Genomic DNA, 25,443 nt, shown 5'->3' on the forward strand with positions numbered 1-25,443 from the left:
GAGCGGGTAAGCACCGGCGTTTCGGGGGGAGACTGGCTGCCCGCCGCCGCCGCCGCTGCTGCTGCCGCCGCCGCCGCCGTGGACGCTGGCACTTTACCTACAGCTGAGGCTGAGATGGGAAAACAAGCCGAACCTGGGTTGGACTGGGGCTCATCAGCAAAGGCTTCCCACTGCTGAGCAAGGTCAGGGGCAAACCCGGGAGAGGCAGGAATGCAACTCAGTCTATCCTAAGAAAAAGCTCCTCCTTGGGCCAGGGAGATGGCTCAGGTGGTTAACGTGCTTACTTGCAAAGCCTCAAGGACCCAGGCTCGATTCCCAGGTGCCCACATAATCCAGCTGCACAAGGTGGCACATGTGTCTGGAGTTTGTTTGCAATAGCTAAAGGTCCTGGGGCACCCATTGCCTTCTCTCTCTCTCTCCCTGGCTCTTTCTGTCTCTCTCTCTCAAATAAATAAATAATTTTAAGAAAAGCTCCTCACCAATAGCTCTACAGCCCTGGCTTACTGAGAGGTGGCTCACGTCCTAGATGCAGAGGTAAGACTCCGGAGAAAGGAGACAATGCCCAGTCTTTACCCCCTGAGCTGCCACCCACCAGGAATCCAAGCAACAGGTGGTGGGGAAGGCCATGGCTAGGGCATTATCAACAGCAATCAACTCTCCCAGAACGTAGTAGGGGAGGGGGTCAGGGGTACAATCTGAAAAGATTCCAGGTGCAAAGTGCTGTTTGGGGTTGTCATCTAGGAAGCCAATCACCTGTGGCCGAGAAAATGAAGCCCAACACTAAAATCACTAATTTAAAGCCTGGCGTGGCGGCGCAAACCTTTAATCCCAGCACTTGGGAGGCAGAGATAAGAGGATCGCTGTGAGTTCAAGGCCAGCCTGAGACTACACAGTGAGTTCCAGGTCAGCCAGGGCTAGAGCGAGACCATACCACAAAAGAATAAAAATAAAAAATTAACAGTGTTTTTTAACTATTGTGTACTTCGAGCGTGAGCTTTGTAAGAAAGCGTCTTTAACCACTGACCTCCCCAGCCTTAGTATGAGCTTTGTACATGATGTCATGCTGCAATGTCAAAAGGTGGGACAGACTTAGTAGAAATTGAAATGTTTCACCTTCCAGGGAACTCTAACGGGCAATGGGGGGGGGGGGGGCGCTATGGAAAACTTCATTTGTCCCGGAATCCAAAATATGTAGTCAATCACCTCAAACAGCTCACAACCCCTGAAAGTTGGAAAGTACACGATTTGTTTGATTCCTTAAAAGGCCAGCACCCCAGAACTTGTCCAATCAAATTACCCCATTTAATCCAGAATATGTCAAGGCCTGTTGCATTTTAGAAAAGAGATTTTTTTTCTTCTTTTTTTATGAAAATGGGGCAAGTGGCTCAGTGGTTAAAAGCACTTGCTGAGCAAACGTAACAAATGGGATTCAGGTCCCCAGAACCCATGTAAAAGCCGCCGGATGCAAGCAGCTCACCGTGCAATCCCGGTGTTCCTATAGCAACGCGAGACCATCCGGGGAACGCCAAAGCTCATGGACCAGCAAGCCTGGCATCCGCAGTGGCAAAAGCAAAAAAGATCCTCTCCTAAACAAGGTGTAAGATGAGGGCTGATATCCAGAGGTGATAACAAAATATTTTACACAAATGCCCTTCACTCCATCCGCTAAGAAGTGAGGGTTGGTCACTGACAAGAACAAGACAAATCGATTCCCATGACCAAATCCACCATGTGGGCTCTGGATTTAACCTAAGCCTTAGAAAGCATGTTCCACATTCATCCTCCACTCAGTCATCTATCCATCTACTCAAGGTCTTCCAGAAATTTCCTTCAGACAAGGAAAAGCTCTACTTTTGAGCTGGGCATGGTGATGCACACATTTAATTCCTGCACTCGGGAGGCAGAGATAGGAAGATCGCCGAGAGTTCCAGGCTACCCTGAAACTACCTAGTGAATTCCAGGTCAGCCTGGGCTAGAGTGAAACCCTACCTCGGAAAACCAAAAAATAAAAATAAGAGAGAATAAAAGAATGTGAATGTTACAGGAGCATTGTCCCCTACACCCACACAGCCCTCAATCCTCGTGGAGTAAATGGTGTTCCTGTTCTGGGCAGTAACTGACTTTCTCCCTATCCCACCCCAGTGCATAAGGGTTTCTAAGGCCTTCCACACACCTAAGCGATGGGACAGGTGCGGTCCACCCTCCCCATGTACTGCTCTGCTCCTCCCTCCATCCACATTTGCAAGATCCCCTCTGATAACTGAAGTTCACAGAGCCCACATGAACAGTGGAGAGATTTCTGAGGTGCACCAAGGACTTGCTTTAGGTCACCAGGCTGCAGAAGTTCCATACCTTTCTCCAAGCTTAGGATGGAAGTTAGATCCTGTAAGAAGCCCGGCACGGTCAAACGCGCGGCCTGGCCATTCCTCACATGCAGCACCTGGTTTCCAGTTGCCACCGGAGACGTGATCTTTGGCAACGTCACGCCCAGACCCTCAAGGAACCTTCCTTGGGTGGGTCTTCCCACCTCAGTTTTCCTAACCTAGAGACTCCCTCACAGACGTGCCCAGAGGTCTGTCTGCTTGGTGATTCCTGATCCTGTCAAGTTGACCGTCCGTGTTAACCACCCATCATACCTTTCTCCTTCCGTGCTGCCCTGTGTGTTTTCTTACTAGGACAGGAATCCATTAGGGAAGATGGTATCAGAAAGCCTGGGGGCCTCTGGGCACTGAAAATGCCCAGCTCCGTGCTGGCGAAGGGCACCTTTCACTCACTCGTCTTTTCTGGGAGGGTGGCGAGCTGGGCCTCGCTGCTCTTCAGAAGAGAACACCAACCAGAGGCAGCACGGGCTCCAGCAGGGGTCCTCAGCCTCAGAGGTCTTCCCCCCTTGGGGACAAGTGTCACTTGCTTGACATTTTCAGGGTTGTAACTGGACAGGTGCTATTGCCATCTAGTGGGGAAGAGGACAGGGGTGTGGCCCAGACTTTCTGCACCTCACAGTGAGCAGGGCCAAGATGCCACCAAATCCCAGGGCTCAAGAGCCATCGATGCAAATGGAACTGACCTCCATGGCACCTGAGGTGGGCATTTCCGGTATGCGGAAGGCCCCAGGCTACCTCCTTCCCTAATGGATCGACTAGAGACTGAAGGTGACCAGTGGCCGTATGCTCCTGCCTTCTCCTCCATGGTGGACTGTCCCCTTGAACCGGGGGCTGTAATAAGTCCTTCCTCCCTTCAGCTGCTTCTTGTCAAGTATTTGCTCACAGCGAAGCAAAGTTACTATAACACAAAAGGAAGGCTGAGGGCTGGAAAGATGGCTCAGAGGTTAGGGGTGCCTACTTGCAAAGTCTGCAGGCCCAGGGTTCAGTTGCCCAGTACCTACATAAATCCAGATGCACAAAGTGGGCACATATAGTAGCAAAAGCCCCTAGCATGCCCATTCTCTCTTGGTCTAGAAATAATGATTTTTAAAAAAAATTATTTATTTATTGCTTTGGTTATTCGAGGTAGGGTCTCACTCTAGTCCAGGCTGACCTGGAATTCAGTATGTAGTCTCAGGGTGGCCTCGAACTCATAGGGATCCTCCTACCTCTGCCTCTGCACCCAGCATGAACTTTTTTTTTTTTTTTTTTAAGGGGGAAGTGAATTCACGCAGACCCCTTGCAAGGAATGCCCGACTGAGTGCAGCCACGTGCGTCAGGGTGAAGAAGCACTTTGGGGAAACGAACGACGCTGCTGGGGAGGCGGCAGCTGAGGCTACAAACGAATTCACTAGAAACAACCCACGGTGTCTATGGGACGAGGGGGTGAGAAACAGACAGAGGTCTGTGCTGAGTCCTGATCCTGTCTGTAACTAGCTAGAGGACTGCAGACACTCACTGCTAGGCTGAACCTTCCTGAGGGCTGCCAGGGTCCCGTTGGTATGACACAATGCTAACCAAAGAAAGTGGGGACTGGGGGCTAGCTCAGTAGAGGAACCTTTGCCCCAGCCTGCGCCAGGCCGTGGATTTGAATCCCGACGCCACCAAAACCTAGAAGGGGCTGCGTCGACTTACCGTCCTGCTTGGGTGACGGCTCTTTGGGCTCCTTCTTGTTTTTGCGCCCCTCCCGCCCCGCAGGGTCTTCTCCTAGGTCAATGACAAGTTCGCTCTCCGAATCGGAGTCCAGGCCCAAATGCACTGTTGGGGAATCCGTCTCATCTTTGCCCTTCAGTTTGTCCTTAGTGGGATGCAGTGAGGGTTTGGCCTTCTCCACAAATTCCTTCTCGGGCTCGGGGCTGGCCTTGTCCTTCCCGGGCCCCGGGTCCACCTTCTCGCTGGGCGGCGATGTGCTTTTCAGCTCCTCTTTGACCTCTACCGGGTTGGCAGGCTTGGGCTTTTTTTTGGCAGGTGGCTCACCGTCCGTCCGACTCCCCTCTTTGTCCTCGGGGTCCTCCGGCTCGTTCTTGGACTTCTGCTCGTCATCACTGATGTACTCGCTGTCGCTGCTCTCTGACTTCTCAGAATCCTCCGAGTCACTGTGCTCGACGGCCGTGTACACGTCCTCCGAGATCTCATTGATGCCTAAGGTCGGAAAAGAAACCCAGCCTGGGGCTTAGTCACACAGCAAGGATCAGGAGACGACAAACACTTTCCACGCCTGCTGCTGGAATGGGAAAACCCCCCACTTGGAATTACACCACACTGACCTGGAGGGATTCAGAGCGACCACCGTGGGGGGGGGGGGTGCACGCCTTTAATCCCAGCATGTGGGAGGCAGAGGTAGGAGGATCGCCGTGAGTTCGAGGCCACCCTGAGACTACATAGTGAGTTCCAGGTCAGCCTGGACTAGAGTGAGACCCTATCTCGAAAAAAACCAAAATAAATTAAAAAATATTAAAAAAATCTGTGTTTTAGAGGGTGTGGGAAATCAACTTCCAACGATGACCTAAGTGTTAAGTTTAAGCCAATAACTGACAAGATGGCAGGACTGGGGGCGGGGGAGGGGCAGATGACTTGTTGAAACTGAACCAATTTGAAAAATAAGCAAATGTTCATGATATCACAGTGGCTAGCTGATGCGACCTTCCCCGGTCTGAGAGGAACACTATGGGGAAGTCTCTGTCTCTCGGCTCGTGCCAGGCACGGAAGGACAAGTGGCGGGAGACAGGGACTGTGTGACCATGAATAAGTGACCTGCCCGGCCTCTCTGGGCCTCAGCATCTTCATCTGCTATATGAAGATGACACAAGGACATCCCTGGATCCAGGGCTCAGCAAGGTGAGCGGGTACAGTGTGCGTGAGTAAGTAGATGTAGGAACAGGTGTGTTAACACATTGTGCTGGGGCAGTGATGGTGTAACCACACCTTGAACCAGGACTGCTTGGCTACGCATCCCTCTGTCCTTCTATCTTGACCTAAACGGCATGTGAGGCTCCCCTAAGATGGGCTTGGGTCCGTGGACCTCTTTAGCTGTTCCTCGTCTGGATGTGAGCGCACTGAGTAACTCTCCTTTCTCTGTCCTTCACCGCTACTTGTCTCTTTGATTGGCATCTTGAAGGCTGGTGGCTGAGCCTCGCTTGTTAGGGGCGCCAGAGCTCAGGTTCTGACCCCAACACTCCCGTGGCCCCAGAGGACCCCTGACTAGAACTCTCTTCTCACTTGAAAGATCCCAGGGTACCTAGAAACATCTCACCTCTCTCCCGGGGGCCTACTGTCCCGCACATCTTCCCAAGGCCCTCCTGGATTAATTTACTGATTCAGCCAGGATCCCAGGATCTGCTGTGTACACAAGACCAGCCTCCACGGAGAAGGCAAAGCCTTCAGGGAAAACCTCCCTGCTTCTGATATAGAGAGAGCAGGGACCCCACTCATGGAGCTCTCAGGCTTAGGGCGGGAAAACAACAAAGGAAGCCGGGTGTGGTGGCCCATGCCTTTAATCCCAGCACTGGGAAGGCAGAGGTAGGAGGATCTCTCAGGCCACCCTGAGACTACATAGTGAATTCCAGGTTAGCCTGAGCTAGAGTGAGACTCTACCTCAGAAAACTAAAAACCAAAAAACAACAACAAAAAGAAAAGGAGGCTGGTAGAGGAGCAGTCAGGGAAGGCTGCCTGGAGGAGGCGAGGCCTGCACTCAGCCTGGGGGAAGGCAGGTTTGGGTAGGCAGTGAGAAGACAGGCAGTATAAGATGAGGCCCCAGTGGGGGAGGTTCTGGGTTGAACACGTGGGGTACCTGCTGGGGACAAGTGCTATGACAGCATGGGCGCCAAGTACTCTCAACTTGCACCTGTGGCTGTGGCTTCGGTCAAAGGAGCCCCTATTGCTGAGTTGGGAGAGCCCTTCTTGACAATGGGCTTGCACGTCTGAAAGACACTGCCGTGAGTGTTGAACAAACAGATTCAGCTGCGGGGTGGGGGGGGGGGGTGCACCGGGGTTCACCCCTCACTCCATCCAGGTGGCAGCCCGATGCCCGCTGTGCAGCCGGCGCCACTGGCAGCGAGGACGTACCTAGCTGGGCTTTACAACTCTCTATCGTCTTGTCCAGGTTGAGCTGGAACCGGCTGCGAATCTGGCGCTTGGGAGAGATGAGAGGGACGGGGGCCGACTGCTGCTGGACCGACTCGCTCAGCTCCTTCAGGTCCATCTCAGCTTTGCTGCGATCTGGAAGACAGGGCACACCCTGGTCAGCCCAAGCACTGGGAGGCCTGGCCAGCCACGCCCACCGCACAGCTTCCTCCTGGGAGGGACAGAACATAAAACGTGCTTTGTCATTCGGCCCAACGGTAAGAGACCAGGGGCTAGTGGAAAACAATGGGGGAGTCAGACATGTGGCCCGTTGGTTTCCCCCCACAGAACAGTAGCCTAGATTGGGTCAATACACCAAGTATGGCAGCTAAATGGCTCTGTTTGTGGTGCTCGGCGGCACGCAGAAGGTCCTTAGCAGAGGGAACCACACCAGCCTGGGCAGAGCGGGGAGATGGCTTCCACCCAAGGGAGGTGCAGCGCCCCTAGTGGACACCCTGAGCACAGGCCTGGCTGCCTACTAACCATAGAAGCTTGGCTCTACATTACCAGTCCATCTTCAGAGGAGAGAGGGAGGGAGACAGGAGAGGCTGCGACCCGCCCCTCCCCCCTCGCCTTCTGGCTGGCAACATGCAGGTGATTCGCTCAGGGTATAGACTGGGCTAGAAGTCTCCTCAGGTAAAACTCCAGCCTCCAGCCGGACATCAGGTCCCAGGTCCCCTTCCGGCCTAGTACTCTGCTTGACTGGCTGGACCAGATTCCTAAGGGCCATGGAGTACATTCTTGAATTCCTTCTCACCTCCTCTAGAGCGCACAAAAGAGGAGGAAAGGTGGGTGCCTGCCAGTGGGGGCCCCACTCATGGTCATTCACTAGACCTGCTGGCCTCCAGCAGCACTTCCACCTACCCCGCGGCCAATCCCAACAAGAGGTGAGCGTCCTATCAATGGATGCAGAGGAGATGCCATCTCTGAGACTGTCCCCCACCAGTTAGTGCTAAGCTCCCTCATTCTCATTACCCAGGTCTGTAACTCTGAGACCGGCCCCTCCAGTTAGTGCTAAGCCCCCTCCTTGCCACCCGCCCTGGTCTAAATCATCTGCTAGAGGCCCCAGAAAGGATATAAGAGCAGGCCCCAGTTCTGGCATGAGCCAGACCCCTTCCCCACACACAGAAAGAGCATTATCTCCAAGCAGAAGGCCCAAAGCAAACAGATGGCTCGACTAGCTTCATGACAATAATGATGCCCTACCACACTGATAAAACTGGGAAGGGTTCTCCCTCAAAACATATGTGGTGATTGCATGTACACATATACATGTATGCACACTAGACTCTGGAAGTAAATGCCCAAAGTCCACGTGTGTTCACGTGGGTGAGCACGTGCACTCAGGTTTGTGCGGGAGGCTTCTTAGACTCTGTCAGAGACAAGAGTCGCATCCTCTGATGGAGGAAAGAATGTTCATTCAGGTTTACTGAAGAAAGAACTAGAAAACAATTTCCTGCCCCACCTCTGTCTCTAAGGCATCTAAGGCTTAGAAAGATTTACAAGGTAAAACCTGGTGTGGTGGCGCACGCCTTTAATCCCAGCACTCGAAGGCAGAGGTAGGAGGATCACCTTGAGTTAGTTTAAGGCCATCCTGAGACTACATGGTGAACTCCAGGTCAGCCTGAGCTAGAGTAAGACCCTACCTCGAGAAACCAAACAGAAAGATTTACAGAACTAGGAAAAGATGTCAAGAAAAAGAGAAGACCTACTAAGGAGCAGTTGGGGATCCAGAGACTTATGGACATAACAGCTGTACCAGCACACGTGGCAGGAGACTTCTGCATTCAGAAGCACGCTGGTTACCGGGGTGCGGGGGGGGGGGGGCTGTAGCCTTTTCTCGGTTGGGTCTAGAGTTGTGTTTGTTCACTTTGTGAGAGAGTCTCATTATGTAACTGAGGCTGGCTTCAAACTCTTAAGTTTTCTTGCCTCTACCTTCCCAGTGCTGAGATTACAGGAATGTGCTAAAACATAAAACAGTCTTTCAGGGCTGGAGAGATGGTTTAGCGGTTAAGCGCTTGCCTGTGAAGCCTAAGGATCCCGGTTCGAGGCTCGGTTCCCCAGGTCCCACGTTAGCCAGATGCACAAGGGGGCGCACGCGTCTGGAGTTCGTTTGCAGAGGCTGGAAGCCCTGGCGCGCCCATTCTCTCTCTCTCCCTCTATCTCTCTTTCTCTCTGTGTCTGTCACTCTCAAATAAATAAATAAATAAAAATTTTTTTAAAGTTTAAAAAAAAACAGTCTTTCATTACTAGGTTGGGGGTGAGAGGGGGGGAAGCATTTTATGAAAATATTTTCCACTAAGTAGGAATGGAAGGGCACCCTCAAAAAAAAAACTGTGTGTGTGTGTGTGTGTGTGTGTCTGTGTGTGTGTGTGTGTGTGTGTGTGTGTATATATATATATATATATATATATATATATATATATATATATATATATCCTGAGACCAACAAGCTTTTCTATGAAGTCCCAAACAGTAAGTATTTTAGGCTCTGTAGGCCATATAGAACATGACGTGAAGGAAGCCTTAAATAATAAATTGCCGGGCATGACACACACCTCTAATCCCAGCACTCAGGAAGCACAGGTAGGAGGATCGCTGTGAGTTCAAGGCCAGGCTGAGACTACAAAGTGAATTTTAGATCAGCCTGGGCCATAGCAAGACCCTCCCTACCTCAGAAAAATTAGTAGTAGCAGTAATAATATAAACCAATGGGGGAGCAGGGCTGTGCTCAAATAACACTTTACTTATAAACAGCTGGATAACTAGAGGGCTCCAAGGCTGTACAAATGACCCACGCCCTACACTAGCCAAGTGACTGCTTGGCCTGGAGAATTCAGAAAGTACTGAAGCCCGAACCCTCAGGACCTCTGCCTAATAGGCATTGGGGAAGGGGAGCCCTGGATGATTCTTGCTGGCAGCTGAGAGTGAGAAGCACGGATCAGACCATGCTTCTATGTGGGTAAAGAAAACACATGGGCTGAAGGAAAGGCTTAGCAGTTAAGGTGTTTGCCTACAAAGCCAAAGGACTCAGGTTCGATTCCCCAGGACCCACATTAGTCAGATACCCAAGGGGGCGCATGGGTCTAAAGTTTGTTTGCAGTGGCTGGAGGCCTGGGGCACCCCATTCTGTCTCTCTCCCTCTTTCTCTGTCAAATAAATATAAATAAAGTAATTAAATAGTGGGAAGAGATGGAGGCAGTAAGATTTAAAAGAAAAAGAAAACACATTTTTCCAGGCATGATGTCACATGCCTTCAATCCCAGCACTCAGGAGGCAAGAGGTAAGAGGATCGTGGAGAGTTTGAGGCCACTCTAAGACTATATAGTGAATTCCAGGTCAATCTTGGGCTAGACTGAGACCCTACCTCAAAAAACAAGGAAAGAGAGAAAGAGAAAGAAAGATAGAAAGAAAGAAAGAAAGAGAGAGAGAGAGGGAGGGAGGGAGGAGGGAGGGAGGGAGGGAGGAAGGGAGGAGGGAGGGAGGGAGGGAGGAGAAAGAAAGAAGGAAGGAAGGAAGGAAGGAAGGAAGGAAGGAAGGAAGGAAGGAAGGAAGGAAGGAAGGAAGGAAGGAAAGGAAGGAAGACAGAAAAGAGAGCTGGGCGTGGTGGCGCACGCCTTTAATCCCAGCACTTGGGAGGCAGAGATAGGAGGACTGCCATGAGTTCAAGGCCACCCTGAGATGACAGAGTTAATTCCAGGTCAGCCCTGACCAGAGTGAGACCCTACCTCGAAAAACCAAAAAAATAATAATAATAATAATAATAAAAGACAGAAAAGAGAAAACACACATTTTGCCAGGTGTAGTGGCAGGCACCTTTAATCCCAGCACTTGAGAGGCAGAAGTAGGAGGATTACCACCCTGAAACTATATAGTGAATTCCAGGTCAGCCTGAGCTAGAGTGAGACCCTACCTCAAAAAAAGAAAATTGCATTAAGCATCTGCAAGCCTGTGTCACAGGCCCAGCCTTTCTTTTGGGGCTTGTAAACAGAGACAGAGGCCTGACTTTATGACCTAGCTTCACAAGTGTGTGCAGGCACAAGTGTGTCTACGTGTGTGCCTACAGTAAACACACCAGTCTCCCTGGAATGAACAGAGAGCTGGCCTGACGTGCATAAGGTCTTGGCTCAATGCCCAACACCACATCTAAAAAAAAAAAATAATAAAAAAAAAGACAGAGCCTGGCACAGCAGCTCACACCTGGAATCCAAGCATTTAAAGGGTTAAGTAAGGCATGGGGGCTGCCATGAGTTCAAGGCCAGCCTGAACTATGCAGAGATTTCCAGACCGGTCTGGATTATGGGAGTTAGATCTTGTCTCAAAAAAGCAATTTAAGAAATTTTTATTGAAATGGAAATCAAGAAATATTCCAAACATTACAAATAAATTGTCTCTGGCCAGCAAACTAGTGGTACATTTGCCCTTGTAAGAAGACACCACCAGCTGTGTGAGAGCTGGAATCAGGCCGAGGAACAGACCCTCTGGGACTTCAGCCAAGTGTAGTTATCTGTCTCAAAAAAGTTTTGCCTGCACCCTGACTGTCTCCTCTCCCCCTCTGCAGAGGGAACAGCCTCGTACCCTCGGCACAGCAGCTTACCAGGGCTTCTTCCACCCCTGCCCTTCTATATGCAGACCACCTCCAGCATCCACCACGCTGCCAACGTTCTGAACTTTTCAGCTGATCTGAAGACAGCTCCAACTATAAATGGAAACTAGAAATTTAACAAGAAATTTATATAGCCACACTAGAAAAACATGGGCACGGGCTTCCTATTTTCTGCAGGGAGTGCAGATCAGGACAATGGCTTTCTGGGGCAAATTGGCTACTGTCTCTCCGAAAGTCAACTGCAGGTGGCCTCTGACCCTTCCACGCCTGCCGTTCTGGGCAGCTGCTTTTCAATAATGGAACATGAACGACCTCATGTGCATAAATAAGGAATCTGGACCCAGGCTACAAGTGGGTCAGGATCAACGCCACAGCTAAAATACAAGTGGACGCCGATTCCTCAGCGCTGGCCTCAAAAGTCGACCTGTTCAATGAAGAAGTAACCACGGGGACAGCACGTGGGTCTTGGCATGGGGAGCAAGGACAGAAACAGAGCAGAATAGGGGCATATGTGGGTACTGCTGATGTTCTCAGCATTGGCACTGCAGAGGTGGGGCCCAGGTGAAGTCTTTGTTGTGTGGTAGAGAAGCTGTCCTGAGTGTTCTGGGGGCTTTAACAACATTCCTGGCCTTGATCCACCACATGCAAGGGGCACCCATGTCTCAACTGTGACAATCAAAATCTCAACATTGGGCTGGAGAGATGGTTAAGCGCTCGCCTGTGAAGCCTAAGGACCCCGGTTGGAGGCTCAATTCACCAGGACCCACGTTAGCCACATGCACAAGGGGGCGCACGTGTCTGGAGTTCGTTTGCAGTGGCTGGAGGCCCTGGCGCGCCCATTCGCTTGCTCGCTCACTCTCTCTCTTTCTCTCTCTGTCTATTGCTCTCAAATAAATAAATAAAAATAAACAAAAAAAAAATTTTTAAAAAGAACATTCTAAAGGAATATATGGGTTTTGTTTGTTTTATAATGTTCAGATAGCAATGCGACAGGCAAATCGTGTGTGTGTGTGTGTGTGTGTGTGTGTGTGTGTGTGTGTGTGTGTGTGCTTCAGACAGGGCTTCATGTAGTCCAGTTTGGCTTGTGTAGCCAAAGGTGAGGAACATCTATTCTGCCTGCCACCTCCAGAGTGCCAGGCTGACAGTGTGCTGCCCCAACCCCACACCACGAAGCGCTGAGGCTAGAGCCACGGGCTCTGTGTCTGCGAGGCAAGCTCTCTACCAACTAGGGGACTTTCTAGCTCCTTTGTCTTCATTTCTATTTGTATTGCTTGGGTTGCTTGAACCGGGGCCTTGCGCAAGCCAGGCAAGCGTTCTGCCACTAAAGCGACATTACAAACAGCCCGCCTGGCAGACCATAAGCAAACCTCAATGGAGTGAACTTCTTTCGAGGCACAAAATGGCAGTTTTACCAGGAAAACAGACTCAGCAGGAAAGAGACCATGGCAAATGCCCTGCAGAGATCGGACCCACTTCACGCACTGTGAAGAGGCTTCTGGGCTATGGGGACCCAGCTCTGCATCCAGGCTCTCAAGGAATGCCTGTTATCCAAAGGAGGGTCCCGCCACCCTACAGAAATACCCCAGGTATGCAGTGTCCCCCACAGCCCGCCTCATCACCACAGCACAGGACACACGGTGGCAATGTCAGGGCACCGAGCCACTGGGTGGGCTCTTCTTACCCAGGCAAGAGAAGAGGCAAAGAGTCAAGGCTGAGGTGCATCTGGGCCATGGCAGGAACCTGTCTGATTTATAATAGCCATGAGATCACAAGAGGGGCTTGAAACAAGCCAACGGGACTCAGCTTGTGTGAAAGGGAAAGAAGAAGCACATAACAGCAGGCTGAGGGGACCGGGGAGCAAGCGTAGACCAGGACCAGGTCTCCACACACAGGGTACGCTCACGTGACATAATTACTGGTAATTAAAGCCAACTAACAACACACAGGCTGGTCTTTGCAGGATGGACTGTACTTGGGTGTACAGTCTTCGCTTTTGTTTTGCTTGGTGTTTTTTGTTGTTGTTGTTTTGGTTTTTGAGGTCTCACTCTATCTAGTCCAGGCTGACCTGGAATTCACTATATCATCTCAGGCTGCCTCGAACTCACGGCAATCCTCCTACCTCTGCCTCCCAGATGCACCACCATACCCAGCTTCCAATCTTCATTCTTTATTTTTTCTTTTAGTATTTTACTTCCTTATTTATTTGAGAGAGAGGGGAAGAGAGAGAGCAAGAGGCAGAGAGAAAGAAAGAATGGGCACACCAGGGCCTCCAGCCACTGCAAACGAACTCCAGACACATGTGCCCTCTGTGCATCTGGCTTACGTGGGTCCTGGAGAATTGAACCAGGGTCCTTTTGCCAAGGCTTTGCAGGCAAACGCCTTAACTGCTAAGCCATCTCTCCAGCCCCCAGTATTCATTCTTAATGCAACCAGAACTCGCCTTTCAAAGAGTCTGTAATTTCCAAATAGCCAATCAACCCTGGCTGAACTGGTGGGAGGAGCCTCTGCCCTCCAAGCTGTCACTGCTCATGACCCTAAGCCCTGACCCCTGCAGCCCAGTAGACATCCTGCCAAGAACCCCGGAAGGCCCTGGCAAAACCCTGTCACACTGTCCTACACTGAGGCAGGAACTCGGGTTTGCAGCAGGCAGGCCACAGCCACGTGCGATCTCAGGTATGTAACTATTTCTCTGGGGCTTGGTTCCCACTTCTGTGAAATAGGACTATTATACCCACCTTTAAAAGCCCCCCCTCCCCTTTTTTTCTCAAGGCAGGGCCTCACTCTAGTTCAGGCTGAACAGGAATTCACAATGTAGTCTCAGGGTGGCCTCGAAATCACAGCGATCCTCCTACCTCTGCCTCCCAAGTGCTGGGATTAAAGGCGTGCGCCACCATGCCCGGCTCTCCTATCCCCGCCTTTTAATAATTTTAATTTACAGAGTAAAATTCACGTTGGTGGGGAGCAGGCATGGCAGTGCATGCCTGTAATCCCAGCACTGAGGAAGTAGAGGCAGAAGCTCAAGGCCATCCCCAGGCACGTAGCAAGCTGAAGACCAGCCTGAGGATATACAAGACCCTGACTCAAGCCACCTCCAAATTTTGAAGGATCAAGCATCTGGCTGGTTGATTGGTTGTTTTGGTCCATGCTGGGAATGGAGTCCAGGCTCCAGACCTTACAGGGCAAACACTCCACCAGGGGATACAGTTCTGTGAGTTTTCATGCAAGCACCCATCCATGGAGCCCCATACATGGGATGTAGGGCCATTCCTTTTGCCAAAGAATCTAAGAGCTGAACCTTCCTCTCCTCCAACCTGGGCAATTGCTAATCTATTTCCCATCTCTGTGGTCTTTGCCTTGTGCTATGCATTTCTTTTGAATAAAATCCTACTTTGTTAGACAAGAATTTCATCACTCAGCATGGCTTCTGTCCCGTGAAAGTGTCACCTGGTAGACAGAGCCAAATCATTCAGTGTTCCCCTTCATCCTCCAATCATCCACCCACCCACAGTACTTCTGAAATCACAGCCCAGGAAACAGCCCACATGACCACGGTTCTCCCTCCCACAAACATGGATGGAGTGTGTCCCAGGGACAGGAAGAATGACGGGGGTGGATGCAGATAGCCTCCCACAGCTGTGCCCACCCATCAAGGCACATGACAGAAGGCTGGTTCCCTCCGACAGCATGTCGCACGATCTGCAAAGACGCACAGTGTCACAGCGGGCGACCCCCTTCCATCTCAGTTTAGAGAAGAAGCTATTCTTGCCAGGCATGACGGGCAGAGGGAACGTCCCCGCGAAAACGCCTCCACTCAGTGCTTCTGTTAGGAGTGTGGAGGTGGAGGAGGCCACAAGAAAAGAAGCCACGTTTTGGGGAAGAACGAATGTCCCCAAGGCAGCAAATGCGTGCCTTCCGGATCAAGTAAGGAAACAGACAAATCGTGCTGAATTGGGAGCCGCAGGCCAGTCTCCTGACTGTGACGGCCCAGCCAGCCTACAGAACGGGTGACCCAGATGGAAAAGGTGCCTGCTCCACAATGGACGAAGGTCACTGACGTCTGGCCTGGTATCCAGGAAACTTCAAACCTCCTCCCAAGGCCTGTGTGTCGATACCTGCAATAGCACTACAGGTAGCATGGGCCTGCAGGGTGCTGTGAACCCAAGTATGACACTGAACACAGGTGGCCTCCACCCCTCCAGTCCCTGAGCACCTGGAGGACCACACACGAGCTTCTTCCTCTGTCTCTGCTGCTCCTCCTCTGAGTGATCCTGAAATCCAAGGCCCTTTCTCCTTATGGACACTAACTCCAGCTCACCATTTCAGTAGCCACTGGGTCCTCCCATGCTCTGCGGGACACTTAGCTGCATCTCTGGTCTTTAACCACCAGGTGGCAGCAACATACAATTCCAACCCCCCCACCCCCCCCCCCCCCCCGAAGCTTTGCTGAAAGCACACATGGCTGAGGGCCACCCTTGTGCCTTGTCTGACCAAACCAGAAGGTACCCCACCCCACCTCCAAACACCTTCCTACTTTTCCCCACAGGGGGTTAACAATTTTCAAAGTTTACAGAATCCAGCCAGGACACTTAGCTCCTACTTCCTGCACCATACTCAAATCTTTCAGCACAATTACTAGGCACCTTGGGATTATCCAGTGGTAGGCACTCACTGGCCACTACGGTATGTTCATCCCCTGGGCTGTAGACAAAACTGCCTCAGATGAGAATGACTGACAGAATGTGGTGAACATAACACTTAAGAGCAGTCCTAAAGCATGAGGGGGGTCCACACCCCTCAGCCGTGCAGACCAAAGGGCTCTCCCATCAAGCGCCCACCTTCCGGCCTTTGCTCGCTGAGATGCAGGTGCTCAGGCTCCTTGCTGCACTCCTTACAGCACAGAAAGCGACCTTGGAAATCTATTGTTCTTTCTAGGATATTCTTCTTCATATTAGGATGGCTGTTTTAACTTGTGCAAATCACAGTTCAAATGTCATGTCATTTCTTCCACAGAACCTTCTATAAACCTTCCAATTAAGTGACCCACCACCTCTGCCCCCAACCTGCTCCACCTCTCGAACCCTAACCACCCATCCACTTTACCTTCCAGGCATCCGTCAGGGACAGACTGGGTGATGTACTGAGCCTGATTATTATCTGCCCCTTTCTGGAACCCAACGTGCACAAACCCCACAGATGACTGCTCAGCAGTCTGTCTGACATGCCTACAACACTACTATATGGCGCCTGCCATGCTCAATTAAAACCAGAGTTGTTAGCTAAATATGGGGGTGCATGCCTGTAATCCTAGCATTGAAGAGGCGGAGGCAGGAGAATCAGGAGCTCAAGATAACCCTTGGCAAGTATGAGGGCACCCTGTACTACGTGACACCCAGTTTCAAGGAAAAAAAAAAAAAAAACAAGGCCAGGCATGGTGGTGCACGCCTTTAATCACAGCACTCGGAAGGCAAAAGTAGGAGGATCACCAAGAGTTCGAGGCCACCCTGAGACTACAGAGTGAATTCCAGAGCAGCCTGAGCTAGAGTGAGGCCCTACATCAAAAAAAGAAAAAGGAAAAAGAAAAAAAAAAATCAGGCTGGAGAGATGGCTCAGCAGTTAAAGGCACTTGCTTGCAAAGCCGGATGGCCCAGGTTCAATTACCCAGAACCCACAAAAAGTCAGGTGCACAAAGTGGTGCGCGCACCTGGAGTTCGTTTGCAATAGCAAGAGGCCCTGGCACAATGATTCTGTCGTTCTCTTCTACTGCTTCTTTCTCTGTCTCTCAAATAAATAAAATATTAGGGAAAAAAAGAGTCATGATATAACAACATAATAAACTAACTTCACAACTGTTTGTTTAGCATTTCTAGAAATCATTTTTTAATACTTTGACCTAGTAGCATGTGTGCTTGTGTACATGTGTGTGCATGCCACAACACACGTGTGCATGTTAGAGGATAACCTCAGGGTGCTGGTCCTTGCTGTCCCCTTGTTTGAGGCAGGGCGTTCTCTGTACTATTGCTATGAATGCCAAGCTCATGGGCTTCAAGAGTCTCCTGACTCCATCTAAAAGTGCAATCGGCACATAGAGATGACAGACACATACCCGACGTTGGGTCTGGCTGTCAGGTTTGTTGTAGAGAGCTGAACTCCAGTGCTGAGGTGCACAGCAGACGCTTAACCACTGAGCCATCTCCCCAGCCCACAACAGTTTTGTTTTGTTTTTTTCTGTTTTGGTTTGCTTTGGGGTTTTTGTTTTTCTTTTGTTCTCTTCAAGGTAGGGTCTCACTCTAGCCCAGGGGGGGCTGACCTGGAATTCACTATGTAGTCTCAGGCTGCCTTTGAACTCACAGTGACCCTACCTTGACTGCCCAAGTGCTGGGATTAAAGGTGTGTGCCATCACACCTAGCCGTGGCATTTTTCAATGGGCCAAATCTTGTGGCACTCAGGAGGCTGAAGCAGGAGGACGAACTCGAGTTGGAAGCCAGCCTGAGTTACAAATAAGAACCAGGCTAGCAGGGGCTACAGAGTACCACCCTGTCTCAAACATACCATCAGAACCAAGCAGAGTGGCACACACCGGTAATCCCAACACTTGACAGGTCAAGACAGGAGGGTCTTGAGTTGCAGGCCAGCCCGGGCTATAGAGCAAGTTCAAGGCTGCTGAGTTATAAATGGGTGGACGGAAGGCTCAGTGGCTAAGGCACTTGCCTGCGAAACCTAACAACCTAACGTTTAATTCCCCAGTACCCACGTAAAACCAGATGCACAAAGTGTTACAGGCTTCTGCAGTTCATTTGTGGTAGCAAGAGGCCCTGTGGGCCCATAGTCACTCACTCTGTCTCTCACTCTCAAATAAATAAAAAATATTTAATTTTTTTTCATTTATTCATTTGCAAACAGAGAGAGAGCGAAGAGAGACAGAGACAGAGAGAGTGAGCACACCAGGGCCTCCAGCCACTGCAAATGAACTCCAGATGCATGGGACACTTTGTGCACCTGGCTTTACGTGGGTAGTAAGGAATCAAAGGTTGTTAGCCTTTGCAGAAGACACCTTAACTGCTGAACCATCTCCCCAGCCCAATAATTTTTTTCTGAACTGTGTCAGAGGGGCTGGAGAGATAGCTTAGCGGGTAAGGAGCATGTCTGTGAAGCCTAAAGACCCAGGTTTGATTCTCCAGGCCAGATGCACGTGGTGGCACATGCATCTGAAGTTTGTTTGCAATGGCTAGAGGCCCATTCTCTCTCCCAATCTCTCTCTCTCCCAATCTCTCTCTCTCCCAATCTCTCTCTCTCCCAATCTCTCTCTCCCTCTCTCTCTCCCATAAATAAGTAAAAGTAAAATCTTTAAAAGAAAAAAAGGGGGTGTCAGAGTGTCCTGCACAGAGAAGGTAACAGTGAGTCAGGAACTTGTTTAAGTCACATGACTTTCCACATCAGAGAACTGATTTAGAAGGGTCATGGCCAAGAAGGCTTATGAAAATCAGCCCAAGGTCGCTCACAGTAAAACACCTTTGCATACCAGTGAGTTCCAGGAAACTCATTCTGTGCCCTTGATCTCTCCTTACCCCATCATCCATCATACCTTTTAGATGCTCTGCAAACAAAAGAATTAAAAGTTCAACAACCATTCACAAAAGAGGACATTATAACATGTAAAAAACTTTTTAAAAAATTAATTAATTAAATTTTTTAAAAAGGTCACAGCTACCACAAAGACACCTCCAAAAACGCCACTCACTGACCCAGGTTAAGATTCAGGATGCTCCCCGTGGTGGAGGTCTTGTCCGTTTTCGCCATGATGGGCGCCGGCGGTTGGGGAGAGAAAGGTTTCGGACTGCCAGACAGACTCCCTGCTTGTCCCGTCTTTGTAGAGGCTGGGGAGGCTGGAAAACGATGTCGCTGTTAGAAGCCAGCTTTACGCATCAGTTGACAAGCAAAATGTACACGTGTGGGGTTGGGGAGAGAAGATGGGAGATTTCATTTCCTCGAGGACACCTCAGCATGGTGGATGGGGCAGGAGGGAGGGCTGGCCGGGGACTTCCAGCGACGGGCTTTCAGCCGACGTTAAACCGCAAAGCCACCGGGAAGAGGGCCTCTTGGGTCATTCTTCTGAGCACAAAGCTCTAAGACAAATCGGCTAAGCTGCCACTACAATTGCTTTAGCCCATTCACAGGTGTAAATCTCAAAATAAACAGTGACCGAATCAAACCCCTCACAATCCAGATGCAGAGCCCCCGCCCCCCGCACCCCCGCTTACAAGTGGCATCCGTTTGTGGGAGGCCGAGGGGCTGCTCACACAGCCTGCACCTGCTGGTGACTAACCCGACCCCGGGCGAGGTCTCTAACCCCTGCCATGCACCCCCCAACCCCGCCTCAAAGCTTCTCAGGCCGCATGAAGGCAGCTGGTGTGAGGGAGACGTTGGTAAAATAATCTCCCTCCTTATTTTGTTTCAAATGACAATGCATGCTCCTGTGACACCCAGGGCTTTTAAATTTACTTTAGAGGAACCTACTACCACCTTCTCGTCAACCCCAAACGCTCAGGGGGGACGAGAAAGACAGAGATCCAAGAATGTGTTTTAACAAAATCAGCGTTCAGACAGGCCAAAGGCCTCTTAAGGAGCCTTCAGACCCTGCCCCCGGGGCCCCTGTCACTTCATCTTACTGGGACGACCACCTGGGCACTTTTAAAGCCAGTTAAGACTGAAGCCTGACAGAAAACAAGATGGCAGAATGGCCTGAGGTGAGGGAGACACTGAGGTGATGATGGTCCTGGCAGGACATGGGTGGAGAGCAAAGGGGGATAGAGGTGAGATGGCTCCCCTACACTGGTGGCTTGGTTTCCTCACTTGAAAAATAGGTTGAACATCAGCTTGCCAACCCCGCCCCCCCGCCCACCAATATGAATGAGCTCATCATAGCTCCCATGCCAGGACCAGCCCATGTTACTTTTTTGTTGTTGTTGTTCATTTTTTATTTATTTATTTGAGAGTGACAGACACAGGGAGAAAGATAGAGGGAGAGAGAGAGGATGGGCGCACCAGGGTTTCCAGCTACTGCAAACGAACTCCAGACGCGTGCACACCCTTGTGCATCTGGCTAACGTGGGACCTGGGGAACCGAGCCTCGAACCAGGGTCCTTAGGCTTCACAGGCAAGCTCTTAACTGCTAAGCCATCTCTCCAGCCCCCTATGTTACTTTTTAAACATACAATCATCATGAGAGAATCTGGACATATAGAAAGTACTAGTCTCAAAACAGAGGTAGACATGGTATACTCAAATCCCAGGCACTGCTGATGAGCTGTGAAACTGTAGGCAAAGTATTCGTGACACTGCAGCTCCCTTCTTGACGGTGGGAAAGAGACACAGGGGTAACAGGGCACCGAGGGGTGCTATAGGGACCAAGACCCCATTCATCAGGTCACTGTAAGGCCATCAATCATGCCAACAGCACGTGGCCTCTGGTCAGTACTGTGTCATCATCTGCCCTTAATTTAGCTAACTTCCTACATTCCTCAGAGAGCCTCAGCCATAAACAGTGCCTCCCCCACCCCACCCCACCCCCCCCCGGCTCCGTCCCCACCAGGACACACTGGGCAATGTGTGTAAGCTATTTAGCTGCCATGACCAGGGACAAGGGTTGCTACTGGCATTAGGGGTACAGAACACAGTGCTCCTCAACATTCTAGAAAGACAACCCCACACCCATTATCTAGTCCCATATGTCAACGCTACTGAAGTTAAGACACCGACAAACCATGAAGCAGACATGGAAAGAAACCTGTTTGCTTCTCTCCAAAGGAGTAGGGAAAGCAGGTTACATTAGCTGGTCCGCGTTGACTGACACTTGGTGAGGTCCCCATAAAAATTAACAATTAGGGCTGGAGAGATGGTTTAGCAGCTAAGAGCTTGCCTGTGAAGCCTAAGGACCCTGGTTCGAGGCTCGGTTCCCCAGGTCCCACGTTAGCCAGATGCACAAGGGGGCGCACGCATCTGGAGTTTGTTTGCAGAGGCTGGAAGCCCTGGCGCGCCCATTCTCTCTCTCTCCCTCTATCTGTCTTTCTCTCTATGTCTGTCGCTCTCAAATAAAATAAAATAAAGTAAAATAAATAAATAAATAAATTAACAATTATTCTGAGGGGGCTGTGGAGAAGGCTTAGCAGTTAAGGCGCTTGCCTGAGAAGCCTAAGGACCCAGGTTTCAGTCCCCAGAACCCATGTAAGCCAGATGACACACACAGTGGGGCATGTGTCTGGAGTTCCTTTACAGTGGCTAGAGGCCTGACATGCCCATTCTCTCTCTCAAGTAAATAAATAAATGATTTTTTATTTATAATAAAATATTTCTGAAAAGTCATTTTTACAGATAACAAATTAGGGGCCAGGGAGATGGCTCAGCAGATAACAGCTCTCGTTGCATAAGCGTGAGGGCCTCAGAGCATCTGAGTTTGATCCCCAGTACATACAATTAAAATAAAAAAGCTGGGCTTGGGCTGGAGATGGCTTAGTGGCTAAGGCACTTGCTTGCAAAGCCTAAGGACACAAATTTGATTCCCCAGTACCCATGTAAGCCAGATGTGCAAGGTGGCGCATGCATCTGGAGTTCCACTGCAGTACCTAGAGGCCCTGGTGCACCCGTTCTCTCTCATAAATAAATGCCACAGAAGATCTCTGAGGCTTGCGGATCGGCCAGACTGGCCAAACAGGCAGCACCCCTGGGCTCAGTAAGAGACGTGGTCTCGAGGAAACATTACAGAAGAGTGGCAGAGAAGGACACTCGACATTTTCCTCTGGCCTCCATGTGCTTGTGTGTGCATGGGGGCACGCACGCACACACCCCTCCACACATGTAGAAATCCAGGCATGGTCATATACGTGTCTACGGCTCCAGTGCTGAGGAGAGACAAAAACAGGATGGCTGGAGGTGCTGGCCGGTCAATTGAGCCCAAAACAAGAAGCTCCAGTTTCAGAGACAGACTCTCTGTCGCTCAGGAGACAGAGCAAGACAGTGACAGGGGACAGTGACAGTGGATTCTGCATGTGTGTGGCAAGGACACAAGCATGTGCATACACACATGCAAACGAAACACTCACAGAGGTTACGTGCTGAGCCGGGCATAGTGGTAGATACATGCAATGTCAGGGTTCAGAAGGGTGGGGTAGGCAAGAGGATCATGTTATTATGCTCAGGAAATACAATACCAAATTAACAGTATAGACTAAGGAGCCTCAAAGATGAGTGTTGAGCAATCGGAATTCTGTCACCAGTGCTGAAGTTCAAAAGCATGATGCAGAAAGTGGGCGTGGTGGCACATGCCTGTAATCCCAGCACTAGAGAGACAAGAGGCAAAGATGACCCACAGTTCAACTTCAGTCTGGGCTGTGGGAGAACTCTCTCTCTAAAAAGCACCTCTTCCCTACCCGTAACATATGTGTTTCAAATCTATGATTCCTTGAAGGATCTGATGGAGGTTCCTCTGGCCCATGAGGACACTCAGCAGTTTTGTCCATCACAAAGGACAGACAGTCTTGTCACACTAAGTGTAACCGAGGGTATTGCTGGGACCCAGAGGTGGAGGCCAGGGAGGAACACCATGGAGAACTGACCCAAATGTCAACAGCACCGGCCTTGAGAAACACTGCTTTAAATCACTCTAGACATCTGCAAACGCAGGAAGACATTTGGAAATGTTCATTTCAATTAAACCCTGAAACAAATGCCAATCCTTTCATAAAGCCATAAATCTTGCCCAAAGGAAGAGCTAATTGCCTTTGAAGTCAAATAATTTAATCAGATTTTACACTTTGATGTACAATTCATGAGTGCGGGTAACAACACATCATTTATTATCTGCATTTACAAAGTCCTAGCCAGAGCTAAGTGCTATTCTGGGGACACGAATCACTGAGTGTTGGAATTTAGAAAAAGAGTGTCCCTTCACCTCTAACACCACCAGCACTCTGGGCGGGGTGGAGGTGGAGTTAATGATTAATGCCAAATTTCCTTAGCTTATAAAACTGGGAAGAACAACGCGTGTGTGCAAAGAGCTGTGCCAGGTAGAAGCCTCAGTGGTGTCAAGGTCAGATGCACTAGATGGCACAGAGTCTCAGGGGGCCAAAAGTGGGAAGAGATGTTGGGAGAAATGCAACTCGGAACAGTTCGTCACCAATATGGAAACCTGATCGAAAAACAAGATTCCGATGCCTCTCAGGAAGCTGAGGCAGGAGAGTCCCATTAAGCCCAATAGTTCAAGGCCAGCCTAGGCAACATAGTGAGGCCCTGTCTCAAAAAAGAAGGGAAGGGAAGGGAAGGGAAGAGAAGGGAAGGGAAGGGGAAGGGGAAGGGGAGGGGAGGGGAGGGAAGGGGAAGGGGAAGGGAAATGGGAGAGAGGAAGGGAAGGGAGGGGAGGGGAGGGGAGGGGAGGGGAGGGGAGGGGAGGGGAGGGGAGGGGAGGGGAGGGGAGGGGAGGGGAGGGGAGGGGAGGGGAGGGGAGGGGAGGGGAGGGAAGGGAAGGGAAGGGAAGGGAAGGGAAGGGAAGGGAAGGGAAGGGAAGGGAAGGGAAGGGAAGGGAAGGGAAGGGAAGGGAAGGGAAGGGAAGGGAAGGGAAGGGAAGGGAGAGAGGGAGGGAGGGAGGGAGGGAAACAAGGAAGAGCTAGGGAGATGGCTCAGTAGTTAAAGGTACTTCCTTGCAAAGTCTGTCAGGCTGGGTTCAATTCCCCAGTACCCACAAAAAGCCAGATACACAAAGTGACACATGTCTGGAGTTCGTTTGCAGTGTCAAAAGGCCCTGACATTCCTATATTCTCTCTCAAATAAATTAATATTTGAAAAACAAATAAGTTTAAGCTCTAAATGAAAAAGAAGGCTACGTGGTCGATGCCCCGTACAGTAAAAAAGGGGCAGTGATAAAGCAGCTTGCGTAGGCATTGATGCAGAATAAGGAATTTATTTTTGCCTCTAATTTGGAGATGGACTTGGGGGTGCAAATAATCTATAATCCCAGCACACACTCAAGAGGCTGATCACAGGGAGATCCTCTTAAGTTTGAGGACAACCTGGGCTGTACTGTCTCAAAATGAAATGTTGGTGGTTGTGGGTTAGAGAGATGGCTCAATGGTATAAGGCACTTACTTATAAAGCCACAGCCTGGGTTCAATTCCCCAGTACTCTTGTAAAGCCAGAGGCACAAAAGGGCACATTGGCCTACTGTTTGTCTGCAATGGTAAGAGGCTCTGACGCACACATTCTCTCTCTCTCTAGTAAATAAGTAAAAAATAAATATATAAATAAGTAAAAAATATATATATTTATATCTTAAAGTTTGGCCTACCTGTTTTTCTGAGATCTAACTCTCTTCTTTGGATGTTGGACAAAATCCTAGGCATGTTAACCCTGACACTCTGGGCTTTCTCACTATTTTCTCAATCTCTTCTGCTTTACTTCTTATTATTTATTTAGTTATCTTTTCTTAGTGCTTGCCTAGAAGGTGCAAGGCCCTGGTTCAATCCTCACCACATGAATTAACTGAAAGAAGTTGGGGTAGTGGCATTTAAAAATTGTTCAAGGGCTATCTTGATAGATCAGTAATCTGAGAACAGTGAGCCCACCTTCGTGCTTGGCAAAAACCAGCCGCAGGTCTCAAGCCATCCATGGGCTTTGAGGAACCCTCTCATGATGAAGTACAAAGAATGGAAGTGTTAGTCTGAGGATGCGGGGCACACATGTCAGGGAACGTGTGACACAAACAGAGCGCCCACACAGAGCACAGGCCAGGACGAGAATTGTACTTCCTTATGAAATTTGCAGAAAAATGGATGGATCTGGAAAGGATTATACTAAGTGAGGTAACCCAGGCCCAGAAAGCCAAGTGCCACATGTTCTCCCTCATATGTGGATCCTAGCTACAGATGATTGGGCTTCTGCATGAGAAGGAAAAAACTCAGTAGAGGCCAGTAAGTTAAAAAGGAGTTATAAAGGGAAGAGAAAGGAAGGGAGGAGGATACTTAATAGGTTGGTATTGTATATATGTAAGTACAGTGATTGAGATGGGGAGGGGATATGATGGAGAATGGAATTTCAAAGGGGAAAGGGGGGGTGTATTACCATGGGATATTTTTTTTTAATTTTTTATTTATTTATTTGAGAGCGACACACACAGAGAGAAAGACAGATAGAGGGAGAGAGAGAGAATGGGCGTGCCAGGGCTTCCAGCCTCTGCAAACGAACTCCAGACGCGTGCGCCCCCTTGTGCATCTGGCTAACGTGGGACCTGGGGAACCGAGCCTCGAACC

At 50.1% G+C, this 25,443-nt stretch overlaps 1 protein-coding gene across 17 annotated transcripts in view; it reads right to left on the minus strand.

The window, feature by feature from the left end:
- Positions 1-25,443, minus strand: part of Zmynd8 (zinc finger MYND-type containing 8) — a 138,397-nt gene that overhangs the window by 26,784 nt on the left and 86,170 nt on the right. For all 17 annotated transcript variants that reach the window (XM_045155865.1, XM_045155871.1, XM_045155870.1 and 14 more), the window contains 4 exons: positions 18,892-19,032; positions 6,486-6,638; positions 4,056-4,562; positions 1-109 (listed from right to left, as the gene is read on the minus strand). The exon at positions 1-109 is cut by the window's left edge. In XM_045155865.1, coding sequence (XP_045011800.1) covers positions 1-109; positions 4,056-4,562; positions 6,486-6,638; positions 18,892-19,032 — 910 coding nt within the window. The remainder of the gene's footprint in view (positions 110-4,055; positions 4,563-6,485; positions 6,639-18,891; positions 19,033-25,443) is intronic.

Source organism: Jaculus jaculus, chromosome 8, assembly GCF_020740685.1.
Source record: "Jaculus jaculus isolate mJacJac1 chromosome 8, mJacJac1.mat.Y.cur, whole genome shotgun sequence".
NCBI classification, from domain to species: Eukaryota; Metazoa; Chordata; class Mammalia; order Rodentia; family Dipodidae; genus Jaculus; species Jaculus jaculus.